General features: G+C 45.1%; 1 protein-coding gene across 1 annotated transcript in view; it reads right to left on the bottom strand.

Annotated features, from left to right (window-relative positions):
* Window positions 1–3,949: 3,949 nt before the first annotated feature.
* PRDM14 (PR/SET domain 14) overlaps window positions 3,950–21,960 on the bottom strand; it is a 48,864-nt gene continuing 30,853 nt past the window's right edge. The window contains exons 6-7 of the mRNA XM_085862462.1: window positions 7,878–8,046; window positions 3,950–4,125 (exon numbers count right to left, since the gene is read on the bottom strand). Coding sequence (XP_085718588.1) covers window positions 4,118–4,125; window positions 7,878–8,046 — 177 coding nt within the window. The 3' untranslated portion in view covers window positions 3,950–4,117. The remainder of the gene's footprint in view (window positions 4,126–7,877; window positions 8,047–21,960) is intronic.

Below are 21,960 nucleotides of genomic sequence, written 5' to 3'. Positions count from 1 at the left end.
GTTCACGAACCCCGTTCAGGTCAGGTCAGGTATGGGAGCATGCACCGGAGCAGCACGTCGCTGCGTCCACTTTCCGCCGGTACTCCAAGGGCCTCCGTCTGACCATCCCCCAGACAAGAAGACTTTTTGACAGACAAGACAAGAATAATTTTTGCAGACAAGAAGATACCCCCTCCCCCCTACCACATGTCCTCCTCTAACTCCAAGGCCATTCTTCTTCCATGTCTCTCTGGTGTGTCGCTCCACTCCACCTCTGCCATTCCACACTTTCCATTGTGTTCTTTCTGTTATATTCTACTCTTCCATGAGCCTCAATTTCATATCCAAAGATAAAATCCGAGTCAAAGCAAAGCAACTCATGCAAGAACATCACGAAGAATGACAATAAATCTCTAGATCTGAGTGTGTCCTGTGGAGTGAAGGGTTTTCAGCCATCAGGAAACAAAAACACAAATAATGTTCCTCAACGTCGTGACAGGAAACCATTGTGTTTAGGTCAGAGGTGGGCGCCATGTTTGCTCAGCCCCCCCCCCCCCCGATGAGGTGACGGCTTTGCACATTACAAGTGTGTGTTCAGGGCTCGGAGCCGCCGCTCAGGGATGCTCTGTCGCTGCTGCATCGCAAGCGGAAGCACAAAAGGAAGGAATCGATAGATTCCCATTACTAGCGAACTAAATAGCCTCAGAGAAGAGTCTCTGAGGACAACCTGCACGGCCATCACTCGCTGACTCCCTCTCTTCCGGCTCCCTCGTCTTGTCCCATCACTCTCTTTATGCGTCGTTAATTTGGCCACTCTGCCCCCCCTCCTCCTCCTCCTCCTTGTCCTTTTTGCAGACAAGAAGACTGACCTCTTGTTTTATAGATTCATGGCACAGTTTGAAAAAAAAGGTGTGAAAGGGTATCTCTGCGAAGGGCTCGGGTCGACTCCTTCTCCAACCTATGGCTTTTCATAGTACACAGTTTTGGGTTTCCCTGATCGTTTAGGAGCTATATCAACTCTACTACTACTACTACTACTACTACTACTACTACTACCATTGAACAGCCACAATGATTTCCATATTGTGGGGTTGGATGGGGATGTTGTTGATCCAGGTCTTCCATGAACCATCTAGCTTGGCCAGACGTTCAACTGAAAGTGGCAGGAATTTGGAATTTGTTCAGGGTGCTGGTGATAGCTCACAAGCTCTTCGCGAAGGACGCCGTGGGATCTTTAACGTCCACCAAGTGATGTCGGCAAACGGGATGCTCAGTTTAACGTTCATCCGAGGGACTGCGCACACACATCGATGCCTCCCTTGCCCTGCATTTGAAACACCAGGACAGTGATTTATAGCTGGGTCAAGATTTGAACCCAGGGTAGACCATGTCAGAGGCGAGTGGGGATCCATCTCTTAAAGCTACCCAGGCAGCCCCTATCAACTGATGTATGCAAAGTGTAAATCGAGGAACATCAATTGGAAAATATATAAGGAAGGGTAGAATGCAGTTTACTAAAATAATATTAAAGATCCACCCAACTGAACCTTTAAAAGCAGCAAGTGCAGGTACCGCGTTACTCAAAGCCAATTCGAGCCTCCTGGTCATCTCTCGTGGCCAAGGGTGCGACAAGATGAACTAACGCCGGCTACAGACAGCATGATCAACCTCCAGAGTGCAAAGAGCACGTTGTGGCACGATCCCTTGGAAGATGAGGAATAAAAATAAGAAGAAGAGGAAGAAGCAACAACAGCAACAACAACAGATTCATGCAATGCTATACTGATGGTGTCATCAGAATATGCAGATAGTAAGTATTCATGAAACATCACATTTGGTTGAGTTTATTACAGAAAGATTCACAACAGTGGGTGGGGGGGTTGGGAGGTGTAGGGGGAAGGGGGTAAATCATCTCTTCTTGTGTATGTCTATCCATCAGTCTTCATGCATGATTAGGAGATGAATGAGGAACAAAAAGGACACAATGATCACCTGACAGAAAGCACACCATAACAATGGTCGATGACATCATTTCATGTTATTGTATTTTATTCATCCCTTTGCAATGCATGGCTATCTTGTAAAGTCCTACCCATCTATCTCAGATTTTCATCCTCTATATGACCTGGACATGATGTTGAACTATAGACACCTCTGCAGCATCTAATGCCTATCTCACCTGGAAGCTCCGCATCACAAGCAAGATCCTGGCAAACCTACTCCAACTCTCACAAGCATCTCACGAGATATGATCGAAATCGAAACTCTTGAAAAAGTTTTCTCATCGAACTGAAGTATGGAAGTCACAATCACTCCAAAACAAACAAACAAAAAAATGACTTCATCAAACTTTGCAAAGTTAATTCACCAGACTGATTGATGTTCTTAGTTCTTTTGTAAAACACCCACTACATATTACATACACAGCATTGAAAGTCACACGAAGCAGCACCTGCAGGTGGATTGAAAACATAAATTATAAACAATAGCTTCAAATACATTATGCAGTCAGAATACAGATTTCCAACTGAACACGTTTACATTACATTCATGTTAGTATGGGTCAATGGAGGAGAATGATTGTATTCATCAACGAGAACAACACTCGGTAGAGCGCGTATCTCCGCCACACTGAACAGTTTATGTTTTGTATCCCACTGATAGGCCGAATCTGTATCTGGATCCGAACCTGAACCCAAATCGAATTTGGCTTGTTCTTGTCACCGAACAAACTCATCCACCAAGTTTCGTCCAAAATCCGTCCACAACTTTTTGAAATATCATAGTGGGGCAACTTAGCTAAATATAGCATAACAATTGTGCATTTTGTTAGGAAAGCACCAAATTTGGCACACTAGTAGCCTATCATATTATGAACAGATTTGGATATTGAGCCATCTCAAAATTTTTGATGGAAGTGGAAAATGGCTGCCACAGCCATCAGCGGCTGAATTTGAGATGGCCCAATATCCAAATCTGTTCATAATATGATAGGCTACTAGTGTGCCAAATTTGGTGCTTTCCTAACAAAATGCACAATTGTTATGCTAAGTTGCCCCACTATCATGCTATATGTCATTGTTGGCCCTATCTCTCAATGGTGAAGATTCACTTTAAAAAAAATTATAGGATCAGGATTGGGATCTTCACCAAAATCTAATCAATTGATCTTTGTCACACACCCAACCTGCCCAGCAAATTTCATCCGGAAACCGTCGATAACTTTTTAAGATATCCTGCTCACAGACAGACAAACAAACAGACAGACAGACAGGTGAAAACATCACCTCCATCAACCTTCAGTGGCAAAAGTAACAATCTAAATACAATCATAACTGATGCAATTGAGGAAACTCTACCGAGTGCGATACCTTGTACAATTCACGGAATTGCCTTGTCTCAGTCTTCCATCGCTTGGAGTTAACACACTCAACTCTGAGCAGTCTAGCCTGGGTTTATTTCCCAAAACCGAGTAACAAAACTGTCACCACGACGCTTCTCAGGCAGGGCAAGGCAACCGGGTGTCCCATCCGCTAGCATCTGCTGGTGGACGTTAACAACCCTGCGAGGAGGTCCGTTAACGAAGAGCTGCGTGGGTTTTCACCGGCATCCTGAACAAAATTTACAAACTCCTTCCCCAACCTCAAGGGGGGCACTGCATCAGCGGCACAGCCGCAGCCCCACAGGAACGATGCAATCAGCAGCAAGGTTGCAGCTCAGCTGCCTCATACACTCACAAATGGATCTTTAGTTCATCATTTTTGTTATTTTGCTCAATCCCAAAGGATTCTGGGATGGAGTTAAACACCGGCAGCGAGTAACGAACGTATTCAGATGTGCAACATCAAGACCTCACGACAATTTGAAAGAACATCAACGCCATTGTACGAGTTAATGCTTTGACTACTTTACTTACTCCTCATTTCACCTTCACAACCACCCCCTCCCCCCCCCCAAAAAACGTCTTGAACTGAAGTAGAAAATTATTAACTGCCAAAGCCCCTCTTGTTCGCGGCTTCGTGACAGGCCAGAAGAAGTTACGTAAACTCCGATGTAACCACGAAAGCAAATTGTGCAGGACTGATGGTGCCGAAAGTTTGGCTTCTCAATGTGCTCTTCAAACCAGGAGGACATTCCATCATATTCCTACAGCGAAGAAGGAATGGGAACAAAGAGAAGTTTAGGATCTTTTCACAGGAGCAACAGTGGAACAAGATCTTCACACAGAAGGTGACCAAAGAAAAATACAGAGATGCACACAGGGTCAGGATTAAAATTTCCAGGAAATAGTACGGGGTGGGGTTCAAGTCCAACAAATTGGCACATTTTGTTCACCTTTCCAGGTATGATTAACAAGAAAAACACTTCCAAACTAATCATATAGTACATACATGATGAAAAATGTAAAACTGACCTTTCTTGGCCTGTTACTATCTCATTCCGAGAACTTAATGAACACCCCTCGTGACCTGATCGAAAGTGTATTTGCAAGAATAAAATTACGGTTGAACATAAGTCTTAGAACCTCAATTGCTCCGTTGCTTCTTCTTATTCTTTCATTTGCAACACATGGCTGAGGGGTGGCATCACTGTCTGAGGGCGAGGTTGTGCCACTGATGCGATGCCCTTTGTAGGCCAGGCCAAGAATTTGGAATTTGTTCAGGGTGTCTGTGAGACAGCTTACATACTCTTCACAAAGGGCACCATGGGATCGTTGACGTCCACTGACTAATTCCAGCAGATGGGACACCCAGCTTTACATCTATTCGAGGGACGGCACACACATTGATGAACCACCCCACCTGTGAAACACCACGATGATAACCGGGTTGGGATTCGGACCCAGACCAGAATGATAGATGGGTCGGGATTCGAACCTAGGTTTGGTAGCGAACCCAGGTTAGATAGCCTTGAGGTGAGTGTGCATACCTCTAGGCCATCTTATCTCTCTCTCTCTCTCTCTCTCTCTCTCTCTCTCTCTCTCTCTCTCTCTCTCTCTCTCTCTCTCTCCATCTCTCTCCATCTCTCTCCATCTCTCTCCATCTCTCTCCATCTCTCTCCATCTCTCTCCATCTCTCTCCATCTCTCTCCATCTCTCTCCATCTCTCTCCCTCTCTCTCTCTCTCTCTCTCTCTCTCTCTCTCTCTCTCTCTCTCTCTCTCTCTCCATCTCTCTCTCTCTCTCTCTCTCTCTCTCTCCCACATCATTGGTTGGGATGTGGCTATGCCGCTGATGTAGTGTCCCCCTTACCAGTACACTGGTGCTCATTTTGCCGACCTCGGAAGGATGACAGGCTGAGTCAACCTCCTGGTGTATTTTTAGTTCAGCAGCCAACGGGGCTTGAACTCAGGACCCTAGGATCCCAAGCCGCCATCCTAACCACAAAGCCAACACCAGGCTATGTCTTCGCCGCTGATATGTAATCATTAAATTATCATCATTTGTTTTATGACTGAAATTTCATGACAAATTTCTTTTGCTTCTTCCATTCCATTGGGGCTGTGACTGCAATTCATTTGGCCAAAGCAACACAGGGAAATTGGTACCTTTGCTCGGAAGACCAGCACACGATGGTCTACTCTTTTCAAAAAGGCAGGGTGGGATCATTAATTTCCACAAACTGGTGCTAGCAGACAGGACTGATGGGATAACACCGATGCAATCAACATCCCTCTGCTGACACTGCATCAAACAGCATGTTTAATCGGATTCGACCTAAACTAGGAAAAAAACTAGGACAAGACAACCGAACAAGACACTCCACTTGGCCCAGGTCAGCTCAAGCCAATACGAGCCCTTCTGGGACGGGGCATATCCAACACCAACCGACTGAAGCTCTCACGTGTACAATAGTGACAGGTCACACAACTTATTTCTCAGCAAAAAATGGATGGGGGTCGAGGGGGCAAAAAGATGTCCTCAGGAGAATGTGGAATTGCCTTTATACACTATAACTAGTACACCCATTCCATACGAGAGCGGCTCGGAGGGTCATGTTATTTGTGTACTTTGTACAACATATGTACTTTGGTTTTATACACTATAACTAGTACACCCATTCCATACGAGAGCGGCTCGGAGGGTCATGTTATTATCCTCTGTGTGGTATATCGATTACAATACATCTAGGCTCAAAAGTCCGTGGTAAGCTATTTATACACGTGAGCACACCATTTGACCAAGGAGGAAAATCCCCTTTGGGAGCGGGGGGGGGGGGATTAAGTTGCTGCAACCTCTGTCATGTAACCTTTAACCCCCCCCCCACCCCCCTGGCAAGTTTGGTTGAGACTGGATGAGTAATGACCGAATGTATCACAGTCAGACAGACAGACAGCATATTGCGTATTGTTACATTTGTGGGGGTAGATGGAGGAATTTAATAGGAAAGTCAGGGTTGAATAAGAGTTGTTTGGTCTGTGGACGTGTAGGAAACATCTCGATGTAATTAACGAGGGAAACTGTGAGCATAAGTGTTACTTGTCAGCACGCGGGAGGTGGTGCTGTGTTAATTAGGTAGGAATTAAGAATGAGTTGCCCCAGTATGCAATCGCCCCCCTGTGTATTACAAGATTGGCAATAAAGGTGGGGAACACATCCCTAAAACAACTACAAGTGGGGAGAAGCCCCACCTTCTCGGGCTTGGGCGAGCAAGCCACACCCCAGAGTGAGGGGTGGTTATGGAGTAATAACAGAGGAAGGAATGTCTAGTGTCGGGAGGACGTAAGAGGGCACGAGAGAGAAGAGGCCACATTAGTCAGAGGGCATGGAGGATCTCGCTTTGCTGCAAGATTCTCATGTTCGTGCTGTGTGAATTTGCTGCATGCTGAGCAAGACACTAGCCCTCGACGGTTTGACTGAGCAGTGAAGTGTGTGCATCTCTGAGGAGGGAAGGAGAGCGTGCCTGGTGGCCTGATCACAGGACTAAGAAATCGTCTCATCATGTGGGCCATGATTGTGAACAGACCGGGTGCAAGGAAGAAACAGTCGGAATATTTGCTCATGAAATGATTCTGCACGGCAGTCTCTGAGCCTTGGTGTTGAATACCGCTCACGAATTGCCTGCCGTACAAACGGTCCCACTGCAAGAGAGCAACTTGACGCTATTTTGCACGTGTCTGCATGTGCAAATAGAAGTGCCTCGATTCCAAGTTCCACAAAGACCATCTCTGGGCCAAGCTAAGTGCCAGAAGAAAGGAAGGATTGCTTTTCTTTTGTTTTGTGTTCCCCTTGTCTGTATTTAAGTCTGTGTGTCGAGGTGCCTTGACTTAGACTTTAATTTACCTCACTTATTGTTATATGCTGATTATTGTCCTTTGTTAATATTTGTCTATTTTCATTAAATGTGTTCATTTTAAGTGGCTGTGTCAATGTATTTGTCATGGGGTTTGAGAATAAACCCCCTGTGCATCCATTTTGTTCCCCCGTCGCATCGCCATTGCGCCCCACCCTTCCCACACGTGTGATAATCTCCGAGGATCAACGTGTCCGCCTCCTAATAAGGAAAAGACCGCTCAACCATCTGGGCTGGCGGTGTTACCTGCCCATCTCTACAAATTGGGTTGGGGAGGATTAACCTTGGCCGCCAGCACCGCGACAGTATTTTGGTATGATTGCCAGAAACGGGAGATTTGTTGGATGATACATTTTCTTTGTGACATCACAGAGGACACGGTATCTTTGTGATGTCATTGGGAGGATACACTATTCCTGACGTGACTGTGGTTGACATATGAAAATGTAAAAGGTGTGCATAGGTTTTTCATCCCATAAATTTAATCAAATCACACCTATATGGGACATAAACACCGTGAAATGAAGAACAAATTTCTTCAACATCATCCAGCTTTCACTCCAAGATGAACACCCAAAGTATACAAACCTTTCCCCGAAGCACTGACCATGCTGAGATGTGAGCGTATGACCTGGTGGCCGTGCATGAGTGCGCCGTACATGGCTGTCGTGCGCCGCATGCGAAGCGAATGCCTTCCCGCAGCTGGCGCACTTAAAGGGCTTTTCACCCGAATGTTGTCGCACGTGCGTGCGGAGAATGCTCGAGGCCGTAAATGCCTGCACACACACACACACATGCAACATATGTACTTTGGTTTTTTGGCATTTCCATCTTTACCACTACCATACTTACCCCCCACAATCTCCTTATGTTATTACACCTCCCAAGTCCCACAACAATGTCTCCGTTAGAGGGCCTGGAACTTATTGGGACCAGAAACAAAGTGGAGGTGAAACAAAACTCTGCACCTCTCCACCAGTCATGTTGAAAGCACAGAGGACACATCATTGCATGCTGTTTGTGTATTCAGTGCCCAAATGAACGAACGTTTTCAACAACTGTACATGTAATGCCTTAAACATACTGCATACTCGTGGAGAAAAGACAACTTTCATTGCTGAACACAGGACAAAAGATTAGTGCATGCCGAGGATGACTGACAATGACACCTGCATCTTTTTCTTCCTCTTCTTGCATATAGCAGCTTGGCTGCCAGGTCGCTATCATTTTGTGAGGTTGTGACTATGCCACTGATGCTGTGCCCCTATACCACTACACTGGTACTCATTTCACTGACCTCAGAAGGATGACAGGCTGAGTCAACTCCACCTGGTGTTAATTCAGCAACCAAAAGAGCTTGAACTCAGAACCCTGAGATCTCAAGCCAACCACTTGAGCCACTAAACCAACATGAGGCTTACACCTGTATCAACTGCTATGACAAATGATATGTAAAGACAAGAAGAATGGAAATAAATAATTTGTTTGAAGAGTGAAGGAGCAAGTAATACAAGTTTATTGATATTGTAACGGTGGATCATGGGGTGGACATGAGGTCATATCTTCCACACGAACAATCACCAATTTAGCGACGGATTGTCCTCAGGGACAGTGTGCTATCCGCTGGGAAAGCTAAACAGATCTTTTCTTGATTCTCTGATGCACACAACCTCAAACGAGATTTGTCGCCTACAGCTGGTTCGTCCATCTGAAAGAATGGGTGCCGAGCGATGCACCCAGGATGAACCGCTGTGGTTTTACTACCTCCTAATGAGGTTTGTGTCAAATTTCCAATGGTCGTGAGTTTTTACTGCCTCCTAATGCAGTGGTTATAATTCCCCGATTGTGAACTGCCCACCAGGTTGACATGCCAGTCGTGAGAAACAGGTTTATTTAAAAAAAAATAGAAGCAAAGTGGGATAGGAAGAACTCTTTTATTATTTTACTAGCAAATACCACCCGTCGCTTCGATGACGGAAATACTAAAAGAAGGGGGGGGGTGAGAAAAAGAGGAGGGGAAAAAAGAGAGAGAGAGACAGAGAGAGAGAGAGAGAGAGAGAGAGAGAGAGAGAGAGAGAGAGAGAGAGAGAGAGAGAGAGAGAGAGAGAGAGAGAGAGAGAGAGAGAGAGAGAGAGAGAGAGAGAGAGAGAGAGAGAGAGAGAGAGAGAGAGAGAGAGAGAGAGAGAGAGAGAGAGAGAGAGAGAGAGAGAGAGAGAGAGAGAGAGAGAGAGAGAGAGAGAGAGAGAGAGAGAGAGAGAGAGAGAGAGAGAGAGAGAGAGAGAGAGAGAGAGAGAGAGAGAGAGAGAGAGAGAGAGAGAGAGAGAGAGAGAGAGAGAGAGAGAGAGAGAGAGAGAGAGAGAGAGAGAGAGAGAGAGAGAACGAGAGAGAGAGAGAGAGAGAGAGAGAGAGAGAGAGAGAGAGAGAGAGAGAGAGACAGAGAGAGACAGAGAGAGAGAGAGAGAGAGAGAGAGAGAGAGAGAGAGAGAGAGAGAGAGAGAGAGAGACAGAGAGAGAGAGAGAGAGAGAGAGAGAGAGAGAGAGAGAGAGAGAGACAGAGAGAGAGAGAGAGAGAGAGAGAGAGATAGACGGAGAGAGATAGAAATAGAGAGACAGAGAGAGCAAGAGAGAAAGACAGAGAGAGATAGAGATAGACAGAAAGAGCAAGAGAGAGAGAGGCAGAGAGAGAGAGAGAGAGAGAGAGAGAGAGAGAGAGACAGAGACAGAGACAGAGACAGAGACAGAGACAGAGACAGAGACAGAGACAGAGACAGAGACAGAGACAGAGACAGAGAGAGAGAGAGAGAGAGAGAGAGAGAGAGAGAGAGACAGCGAGAGAGAGAGAGAGAGAGAGACAGAGACAGAGAGAGAGAGAGAGACAGAGAGAGAGAGAGAGAGAGAGAGAGAGAGAGAGAGAGAGAGAGAGAGAGAGAGACAGAGACAGAGACAGAGACAGAGACAGAGAGAGAGAGAGAGAGAGAGAGAGAGAGAGAGAGAGAGAGAGAGAGAGAGAGAGAGAGAGAGAGAGAGAGAGACAGAGACAGAGAGACATATATATATATATATATATATATATATATATATATATATATATATATATATATATATATATATATATATATATATATATATATATATGGTCAGCAGAGAGAATATGTAATGCTTTATGAACGACACACACACACACACACACACGTTCTTGGCTGATATCAGCAACTTTTCGGGAATTGGCAGCTTGGAGTCAGTGTGATTACCAAACTACAGTACGCACTGCATACAACCAAAAAACCTTGAGCAGCTTTCACCAAAAAATTACGTTGAATTTATATAGACATTTCAGGGATATTATCGTCAGGTCAGGTCAGATTAGATCTGTGACCTGCTACAGGTACCATGTAAACCTGCACTAACCCGTTCTATGGTCGGGTTGTTTGTGACTAAACCGTCTCCCCGACCAAGTTTCTTGGTGAGGAGGGTGTATGATATGGACACCCATCAGGATGAAGAACAACACCTGTCAAAGGGTGGAGAAGCTCCTTGTGAACCAATGGCCATCCATATCTAGTGCCCTACTGTGTCTGCGGACGTACACCGGCAGTTGGGTAACTTTTTATTGGGAGTTGGTGGCAGGATTTGCACTCCGGTCACCATAAAACGCTTCATTCCGCAAAACAGTCCAAAAGAATTTTAAAAAATTCTGAAAACCCTCTCCGTGGGAGTACCTTCTGTGCAGCTTAGCTTCACAGGGCAACTCAGCAGATGATGGGATTGGGGCAAAGCCTTCGCGAACCCCAATCTTTGACAATAGGAGGGGAACCACAGGGTAATCTTGAATGGTCAGATTGCGGTAGTGTGTGTCGGGGTGGTGCTGACGTGTTGTCCACCAAATAGCGGTCTCCTTGTGTTAACCTGAAGCGGTCCCTTCGGGTGGGTGCCTAGAATGTCCTATCATAAAGAGAGGATGATCACTGGGCTCTGTTATCATCTGAGCTCAAGCGTAGGGACATCGGTGTTGCAGCTCTCTCTGAGGTTCGGAGACCAGATTGCGGTGATATCATGGCGGGTTGTTACACCTACTATTAGTCTGGTCGCTTTGATGGTTACCATGCCCAAGGAGTTGCTGTGGCTGTGTCCAATAAGTTGACTACAATGATAATTGAGGTAACACTGGTCAACGAGCATATTATGAGATGAAGGATTCATCACTCCTTCGGTGTCATTTTCCTGGTCTCTGGATATGCTCTGACTGAGGTGAGTGATCTCACCATGAAGGACACATTCTACGCCATGCTTGGGTTTGTGGTTGATCATTGCCCCAGACGAGTTACACTTCTAGTCTTGGGGGATTTCAATGCATCGACTGGAACTGATAGGGATGATTATGAGACATATGTTGGTCCCCATTGGTCTGAAGCTGTGAACCAGAATAGCACGAAGTTCCTTGACTTTGCAAGAAGTCATGGACTTAGGGTGGCCGGTTCATGGTTTCAGCGCCCACAAGCTCATCGCTGGACTTGGTATTCCAACAATGGCGGTGTAGCAAAGGAGATTGACCATGTGCTTATTGATGGTCACTGGAGGATGATCCAGAACTGCAGGGTTGACCGGAGTGCCCAGTTCCTCAATACTGACCACAGGCTTGTTGGAGCAACTCTGAAGTTGCAGCTTAAATCAAGGAGAATGGAACCATCCCAGCCTCGGCTGGATGTTGGCAAGCTCAAAGATGAGAAAGTAGCTGAGGAGCTTGCGAACAGGCTGAGTGGAGATTTGGGGTGTCTGGGTGCTTTGGGGGGTCTCAAGAAGAAGAGATGTGGAGTGCCTTCAAGACTCACTCATGCACTTCCTTGATGTTGTCAGTGGATGTCTTGGAACTCACTGGAGGGTGAAGAAGAATTTTTCTCTCAAGGGACACTGGATACCATTGACCAGAGTCGCAGGGCCAGGCTGAATGGCAAAACTGAGCTGTTCAGGGAGCTGAGGCGTAAAACTGTACGTGCACCAAGGGTGGACAAGGAGGCCTATGTGCGAGGAATCTGTGAGGGGGTAGAGCATCACCTGTGGTCAAGTGTTTCTTGTACTGCTTGGTGATATTTTGGGTGATATTTCACAACTCGCTCAGGATGACAGAGCATGAACCACTTGCTCAGGATGATGGAGCACGGAGCACTCGTTAAGGATGATGGAGCATGAACCACTTGCTCAGGATGACGGATCACCAATGACTCGCTCAGGATGACGGAGCACCAACGACTCGCTCAGGATGACGGAGCATGAACCACTCGCACAGGATGACGGTGCACGGTACCATTATCGACTATAGAACGATCGGCAAGTGGCTTAAGCACTCAAGCAAGCACTCCAATGAAATGGTTGATAAGGAACAGCTGGGCAGGCTGTGGCTGAATACCATATAATTTAATGAAGAACAACCCTGGAGACATCACAAAGTTGTATCAGCCATGAAATAAACATTGCAGGTAGTCCGCCATCTTGCCTGCTAGTCTGTGCAAGATTCTCATGGTACATCGTTCGCAGTCCACGCAAACATTATAACTTTGTTTTAAAACATCCGTTTTTTGTTTTTTTACCAGATTTGCTTTGATTCCCTGTGGAGCACCTTGCAAACCCTCCAAAAATATAGACACTGATCTGGCAGACGCTATGGATAAGCAGTCCCTCTGAGGGACAGGGCACGAGGTCTAGTAGTGAATGCATGAAATCATATAGCTGAATGAAGCTGGTTAATTTTGTCACATTCCTAAATTTTTTGTTCACTCAATGTCATTCTCCAAACAGTACAGAAAGCTAAGTTTAATGCTTTGGAAATTTCACATGTTTTAATCCATGAGACCATCCATATATCTCTCTCTCTCTCTCTCTCTCTCTCTCTCTCTCTCTCTCTCTCTCTCTCTCTCTCTCTCTCTCTCTCTCTCTCTCTCTCTCTCTCTCTCTCTCTCTCTCTCTCTCTCTCTCTCTCTCTCTCTCTCTCTCTCTCTCTCTCTCTCTCTCTCTCTCTCTCTCTCTCTCTCTCTCTCTCTCTCTCTCTCTCTCTCTCTCTCTCTCTCTCTCTCTCTCTCTCATGAACAGGCGTTCAATAATATGAGTGAGGCAAGTTAAAAAAAAAAAAACTTTATCGTTAATAAATCGTTGCCGCCTGTTACAAGTCAAGGCACGGTTGAGCAGGCCAAAAACACATGGCAGCTTCAGACCACAGCGAAGTCACCAATAATATAATACACCTTAAAAGACCCCAAAAGAGGTAGGTGGCCGAGGAAGCACCTGATGAAGGATATAATTGAATAAGTCCATTAATTATCTTCAAAAGGAGTGTTTTAATTAACCCAAACACCCAATTTTCACTCATGCACTTCCTTGGAGTTTTTTTTTCAGTAAGCATGCAAAGTTTCAGGCTGCTAGGTTTCATGGTTTTGGAGTTATGGAGGACACACACACACACACACACACACACACACACACACACACACACACACACACACACACATACACACACACACACACACACACACTGACGCACACTGACATGCACTGACATTTATTAGTATAGATATAACCAATTGGTCAGAACTCTTTTAGCAAATGTTGGTGTGGCATAAAGGTTCACTGTCACCATTCCAGTAAAGAGGTACTATTTCATATATATGTACCGTATTTAAAGGAGTTCCTGAGGCTGATCCTGCTCACCAGATTCTCTCAGCGAGGGAGCTTCATGAGTGGAGGAGACCAATGGTGTTGTTTTCTTTATATAGAATGAGATGTTTTTATTTCAGTGCACCTTACAATTGATCATTGTCACCTGACTTTGGTTTGAGAGCTGTCTAAATGAGAAGAGGAAGATGAATAATAATAAGAGAAGAAGTTGAAGAAGAAATGCCTGACAATTGAAAGTAAAGTCGAGAGATTAGAGAGAGGTGTGTGCCACTTATTCTTTGAAAAAGAAAGAAAGAGAGACAAGGGAAGAATGGGAGAAGAGAACATGTCATCACGACATCATCACAATGATGTAGCAGTCAGTGATGAGTAAAAATAGTGAGGAAAGTGTTGTTGAAGACTAAACTGGAAGAGCACTCGGTAGAGCGCATACCTCTGCCACGTAATGCCTGATCCACGGGAACATATCGGGCCCATTACATTTTTGAAATATCATGCTGTACAGTACTATATCAGTTTTTGGCCGCATCTCTCAATGGTGAAGAATCACTTTGAAATCAAATCCCGATCTCCAAATCACTTTGAAAATTAAACAATTATCGTATTCATATCCGGATTCAGATCTTCACCAAAATCGAATCAGTTCGTTCTTGCCACACACTCAACCTGTCCACCAAGTTTCGTCCGAATCCATCCACAACTTTTTGAGATGGGGCCCAGATAATTATTTCAAGTTATATTTTTATTTTTCGACACTTCTTTACCTCCGCCACCGAAGGTGAAGGTGGTTATATTTTCACACCTTTCTGTCTGTTTGTTACTTACGAAATCTATATTGATGACTTCCGTCCTCTGTTTGTGTGTTTGTTTGTAGGCACGATAACTCGAGAACGGAAGAAGCTACCAATGTCAATTTATACCACTTGATTCAGGAGTGTGATGGCTAGCGCTGATTAGATTTTGGTCAAAATCGGTCAAAGGTCAAGGTCACAGTGAGGTCAAACATCCAAAACATGATAACTCGAGAAAAGTTACCACAGGTATTGTTGACGGAGCGTGAGTTTGGAAGATCGAGGTAAGTTCGGCAGAATTTGTGTGTCAATTCGTCGAGTTACGGCTGTTTTAAAAATTTCAGTGTTACCACCCATGGCACAGAATGCCTTGCCAAGTTGTAGGCCGCATTGTGTTTTCGATAAAGATGGTGTTTAAAAGTCATTTTTCATCCCAATAAAGCTTATCGTCACATGCCTGACTCGCTAAGCCGTCGGATGGTGTAAAGATTGTTTGTGGATGGCCGAATATTACGGTTTTATGACTTTGATAAAATAATATTGAATAATTCTGTAAATTCATGTGGAGAAATGGAGTATTTTTGCTTCGGTCGACGTTACAAGTTCATTTTAACTTTGATTTTAATTTTGCCTTCGGTTTTTGTGATCGCTTAGGACGCTTAACACTCGGTTGTCGAAATTCTGGTAAAAATCAGATGTTTTGAAGATGTTTTAAAATTGTATAAAAAATATTTCACCCGCCGCATCACGGCTCGTCATGTGGCGCATCGCGCTCGAGGAGACGCGTCATTGAGTCACGTAAAGGTTTTGTATGTGCGCGCTGACATCATCGCGCTCGCCACGGCATCCTTTCGAGTTGGGGGGGGGGCGTCGAGTGTGACCTTTACGTTATGTTAATCCGCGGTAACTCGAGAACGGAAGAAGCTACCAATAGACCATGTGGAGGTACTCGCTATTACCTTCAGAAAATGATTTTCGTTGTGCAGATCACCCATCTGGATGAAATTTGGCATATTTAAATAATTTTAGACGCTGAATCCAAATCCACTTGTTTCCATGTCGAGGATGTGACACAATTTGTCATTTTTGGCAGTTAAAGATACACCGAACAGTAAAGCACGATTTTGACACAAATGAAGAATCACGGTTAGACTGATACGTACGTCAAAGAAAACTCTTGTGAGGTCTTAAAATGATACAATATGTTTATACAGAGTTATATATCATCAAAGAAAACCCTATTCACTGTTATTAAAGATGTTTATAATTAAAGGTCGTAAACCGAAGCAGTTACATATTTTTACCAGCCGAAAACGTCTGGACCGACCAGACAGGCCTTCGAGTTGACAAAGGCAACTTTTTGCTTAAAAGGCAGCCACACTGGCTATTAAAGGTAGTTACATTGACTATTAAAGACAGTTACACTGGCTCTTACAGATTAAACCAATGACAAAGACACTGCACGACTCAGCCTGATGAAAAGTAGAACCGCCACAAGAAGATTACTGTATTAGAACTCCAGTATTTCTTACTCTGAAGCGGTTGCTGAACTAGGCTCTTGACTGCTGTTGTTGCAAAACTCAAGTCCACTATTACATGCTAACCAATCTGAATACTACTGTGTAGTAGATTACCACAGCAAAAGCAGTGTGACACCCGCATTCACAATTCGTCGTCGGAATCATCGTCAGTTCCGCTTTCATCATCCATAAGTTCCATTTCTGCACGGGTCTGTTCATCGTTGGCGCAGTTTTGACACCCACAGCACTCTGCGCAGGACAGTCCTTTTGACCGGCAAGAACACTGGTTGGTCTCGCATTTCGTCTTCTTGCAATTACATTTCGTCGCCTCTAACAGTTCCTTCGGCGCTGGTGGTTTGTTCAGCCAGTGAACAATCAGTGCTCCGTTGCGTTCCATCCATCCGTGAAATGTAGGAGAAGGGGCTTCTATAAACCTCTCAGTCGCGCGGTGGTGGATCACAGACTGATAGTTCACTCTTTTTCAATGCAGCATCAGAGCGTCGCTTGAAGGCGGCAACTTCTGTTCTCCCAGCGACTGCCTGCAGAATAGCTTGTAGCGAGCCTCATCCACACTCTTCATGGTCGGCTGATTGTACATGGTGCAGACGAATTGTTTCAGGTCGTGAATGATATTCTGATCTTGCGTGAATTCTCGACCAATGCTACCGAAACAGGTGATGAGATGGGGACCCTTCATCATCAAGTCAAATGGGCTTGTTTTGCCCTTACCGTGGAATGCACTGGTGGTATCACTTCCCGTGAAATCGTGCAAACCTATCAACGCATCGCAGACAGAATTTCCAGGGCATTACTCAGCTTCCGAATTTCAACGGCGATAATGTCCTTGGGACTTCCTGTGACCAGATGGAAATTTTGCGCTTGGATCGACTTCGAGTGAGCCAATGCCAACACAAACACATCAGTGTCGAAACTCTCTATGCGCAACGACTCTTCATTCTGTCCCGCGTGAGTGGCATGTAGCAGGAGCTTCGTGTCAGTTTCCTCATGGTCACATTCAAGTTCAGGTACTGACGACACAGTTATGACACCATTCGACGCCTTGATTTTCTCACATTTGCCGGCATGACTGATGTACAACAGCATGTCACCCAGTTTTGATGGAGAGATGTTTCTCGTCCACGATTCGACAATGAACTCTATGAACGCCTCCTTGTTGGCTCCGCTCAGGAGATAATTGGCCCACTGTTTTGGAAGGGCTTGATCACGTGTGTAGATGGTTCGTACCTGAAGATCGCCTGCCCTGCCCGCTCGTCTGGCATGCTCCAGGCACTTGATGCTGATACTTGGGTAAGTATCAAACACCACGTCCAGTCTCGAAGATTGGTTATGTCATGCTTTGGCCACTACGATGTTCAGCACCATCTCTTCCAGTTTGCCGAAAGTGTTATGCAGTGAACCAGCCTTTATCACCTGAATAACGGCCATTTCATCCACAATTGTTGCACTTTGGATAGGCCGAGCGTCCACACGGCAATCGGGCCACAGTTTCAGTATATGGTTACGGAGTTTGGCTTTGTCCGTCTTAGCAATCGAACCATCACCAGATGCCAGTGGGAAAGATATGTTCGCCAGTGGGTATGTGAGCAGATCGTGGAGTGTTACATTGCTTTACTCGCCAATTAACAGCAGTCGTGTGAAAAGACGACGTTCATTCGCAATTTCAACCTTCGGCGTCTGCTGGTGGGGAGTCGCCGACCTGCCTCGCGCCTTCGAGAAAGTTGCCAATTTGGCCTTCAAAATCGGACTGAAGAATGGGACCTCGCCCGAGAGAAGCCGATCACGCATGAATTGCACGACAGCATTCTCTCCCTTGACATACGCATTCATCAAGTCTGTGGAAGTGGCTGGCGGTGCGATGACACCTGAACTAATATTGACGAGTTCAAGGTGAGCGCCGGAGAAAGGGTTAATCATTTGAAGTACTGTGTCCATCACTTGGACCACCACTGCTTCGTTCTTCTTCGAGCTCGACACATCCAAATCCTTTCTCGTTCGGGGCTCGTTGTGGATACCTGCCATGGACTTGCATTTCCTTGCGATTTCCGCACGTGCTGGTTGGGACAGGATCCACTTCTTCACAGCTGTGCTTTTCTGAGTGTAACCAATGATGCCTCCACTGGTCTTGCCGTCCCTATTTAAAGTCTGCTCTATGATCTGATCACACGCAACACTACTAAATCCATAACGAGTATGCCGTTGGGCAGTCCATTTGCCGTCCATGAACGCTTGATAGGTGTCTGGGTGGGAGTGCTCTAGCCCGGCCATTTCGAGCCAGTAAACGGTAAGTACCTTGCATAGTTTAGGTGATCGTACGCAAAGTACCAGGGTATTGACGCTCTCGTGATCGCAAGGTGTTTCGGCCAGTTCGAAGTACGAGGTGCCCGTATAAGTTCTAGTGCTAGCTCCACCATTTCCAAGTAGGGTCATGTAATGTCCAAACTTTGGTGTTTGTTCAGGTCATCCCTCACCATGAGTGCTCCCAAGTATAGAACATATAAATTGAGGTCTGAGTCACCCTGCTGTGGACCCTGGCTGGCTTCATCCTCTGTAGTTGACTCTGTTTCTGTTGTAGAGCTACTGTCTACAACAGCAGCTTGAGCAATGGAACCAATATCGATGTCCTTCATGTACACCACTTCCCTCTCAGACATTTTTGGTGGACGATAGAAAATCATGTCTGGGTACCGTTCCTGCAGTCTTTTCTTCAGTCTTGTTGCCTGGTAGTTGGCCTCATCCTGACCTTCGCATACTCTGAGAAGGTCATTGAACATCTCACACAACTTCTTCATATGTATAGATTGCTTTCCATCAATGAGTCTTACCTGGATTACTTTATCACAGAAAATGTCAAATGTTGAGTCATAGTTCACTTTCTGAGTTTGGAGTTTACTTTCACTCTGTCTGTGGTATGTGTCATTCACATACTCGTAAATAACATTTACGGTGACAACAAACTACCAGTGCCACACAGTCTTTATCCTTTATAGTTGTCATTATTCTCACATCACGTTCATCTCTCCTCTGCTCAGCAGTTTCCCTCAGCTTTCCTCCATCCTGTGTTTCTGCCAGGGACAACTGATCACGTTGAGATTTTCCTTTGACACGGATGAATTTGTCTTTTTTCTGCCATATCACACAAACTCTTGGCAGTGCACCAGCTGATTTGCCAGCCACCCTTTCTACAGAGGTTCTGAGGGATTTTCTACCTATTTTGTGGTATGAGTGCCCCTCTTCTTCAACTCCGCCCACCACCTCACTGGCTCTAGCAGAAACTGCAGTCATGCTGGCTTCTGATTTCCTTTTCCTGGATCCAGCGCATTTTATATGATCCTTGTTACAAAACGACGCATATCAGAACCGGGGACAGCCGGCATCAGCAGGAGGATCAGTCATTGGCAGCAGTTTCATAATGTGATCAGCCAGCAAACAGCATTTGTTGATAGTTTCACAATCTGTGGCATCGCACCAAGCCTTCGCACACTCGCATACCTTACGCCAGCTCTTATCCATGAATTGCGTCACTTTCTCATCTTCCTCCCTGCCCAAGTGTGAAACAACGCATATTTGGTTGTTGAAAGACCAAAAATCACTCGACAACCATGGGCGCCGCCATCTTCATTTGTTGTTTCCTGGTCGTTTCCTCCGCGATTACAAGCACGCCTCGCCCACTTCACGGCGGTAATTTCAAATGGTAATAACTGTCGGTGTGTCAACTTGTGCATGTGGAAACAAGTAGCAATTTCAATGGTGTGTTCTCATGAATGTACAGGGTGAATTTCATTTAGATTGGTGATCTGCACAACGAAACTGAACGAACCGACCCACCTCAACATGACCTATCATGTCGAATTACACCACGTGATTCAGGAGGGTGGTGGCTAGCGCTGATTAGATTTTGGTCAAAATCGGTCAAAGGTCAAGGTCACAGTGAGGTCAAACATTCGATGTTTGATGGTTTGGTACAGAATCATCGTAGAAACTTCTGGTTTGCGTCGCTACCTTCTTGAGAGACAGATTTTATTAGACAAGGTCAGAGGTCAAGTTGACGATTTCGTAAGTACCAGTCTATGACTGCTTGCTTGTTTGTTAGTTTGTGTACAGGATATCTCAAAAAGATGTGGACGGATCCGGATGAAATTTTATGGACATGTTTGGTGTGTGACAAGGCCGAACTGATGAGCTTTTGATGATGACCCAGATCCGGAACGGGCTACTATAATTTTTTTAAGTGATTCTTCATCATTGAGGGATCGGGTCAAAAACAATATATAGCACGACATCTGAAAAAGTTTTGGACGGATTCAGACGAAACTTGGTAGAAATGTTGGGTGTGTGACAAGAAAGAATTGATTCAATTCTGGTGAACATCCAAGTCCGGATCTGGATACGAGAATTATTTAATTTTCAAAGTGATTCTTCACCATTGAGAGATAGAGCCAAAAACGATATATAGCATGATATTTCAAAAATGTATTGGGCCCGATATGTTCTTGTGGATTTGGCATTACGTGGCAGAGGTATGCGCTCTATCGATTGCCCTTCTCGTTATTCAAGAAGTTTTCAGTTGAACTTTGTGTGAACTTAAAGTATCACTGCACCCTGCATTTATAAGTATTGTTTCTAAAGAAACATTGATGTGCACCTTGCATTTGGGGTTGCCTTAGAATTGTGTAAATACGTTATACAGTATCTCTTTTTTGTTTCCCCCAAAAGTATTGCGTACGATTGAAATGACCATACTATATACAATCCACATAGATGAATAAGGATGGAGGTGAAATAAACTACCTTCCACTACTCCACAGGTACACGATGACGTTAGACGGACTTGAGCCAGTGATGTAGCAAGTGAAAGATGTGAGCAGGGTAATCGTCGGCGAAGCGGAGCACACAGAGATGCCTGCACGGACCAAATTAATGAACTGAAGATCAAATAAAGGCATCAAATTTTTGTCCATCATCAGGATGCATTGCAGGAACATGCCACCCTTACACTGCCAACTCCGCAGATAGGCCACGTTTGAGAAGACCAATGTGGCCAGCTCATCATCAGTGAGCACACAGGGAACCCATTTTGCAAAAATCTTACTCTTTCTCAGTTTTTCGGTCATTTTGCTGAAGATGGAAATCCCTGCTTTCAATGCAATTCCCGGGATGGGAAAAGCTTCGGTTCTGCTACCAAATGTTTTTTGGGGTTTTTTTTTTTTTGTGTACAAAGTTAACGCTCATGGAAGAGCGAGAACACAGAACAGATCAAGACATAATAGAACAAAGGAACATCAGAAAGAGAGGAGGGAAAAGCCAACAGCAGGGCCGAGGTACAAGATAGACAGAGACAGACGAACACAGGATGCGAGTAAGAATGAGGGGAAGGGGAAGATGCAGAAGATGGACAATTCAACTACAGCATCTTCAACATCCTCACAATCAACCCGTATAGTGTTCGACTAGTTCTGTCTGGTTTTTATATGAAGGAGGGTGGTTGCCCAAAACCGCCATCATAAGCCGATAAATGTTCTCGGGTGGTTTCTCCAGCAGACATGAAATTTTATCATAACATGCAATCCGTACATGAAAAACAATGCTTAGCTGTAGCTGTCAGCAGCACTTTCAAACAACTACCATATATCGAGGAAAGTTGGTGGTATTACTCAGGACTCTGATGCTTGAAAAGCTGAGGGTATTCCAGTAT

This window comes from Eptatretus burgeri, chromosome 17 (assembly GCF_056783735.1).
Source record: "Eptatretus burgeri isolate ZD-2024b chromosome 17, Ebu_testis_v1, whole genome shotgun sequence".
NCBI lineage: Eukaryota > Metazoa > Chordata > Myxini > Myxiniformes > Myxinidae > Eptatretus > Eptatretus burgeri.
This window is presented reverse-complemented; position numbering and strand designations above follow the sequence as displayed.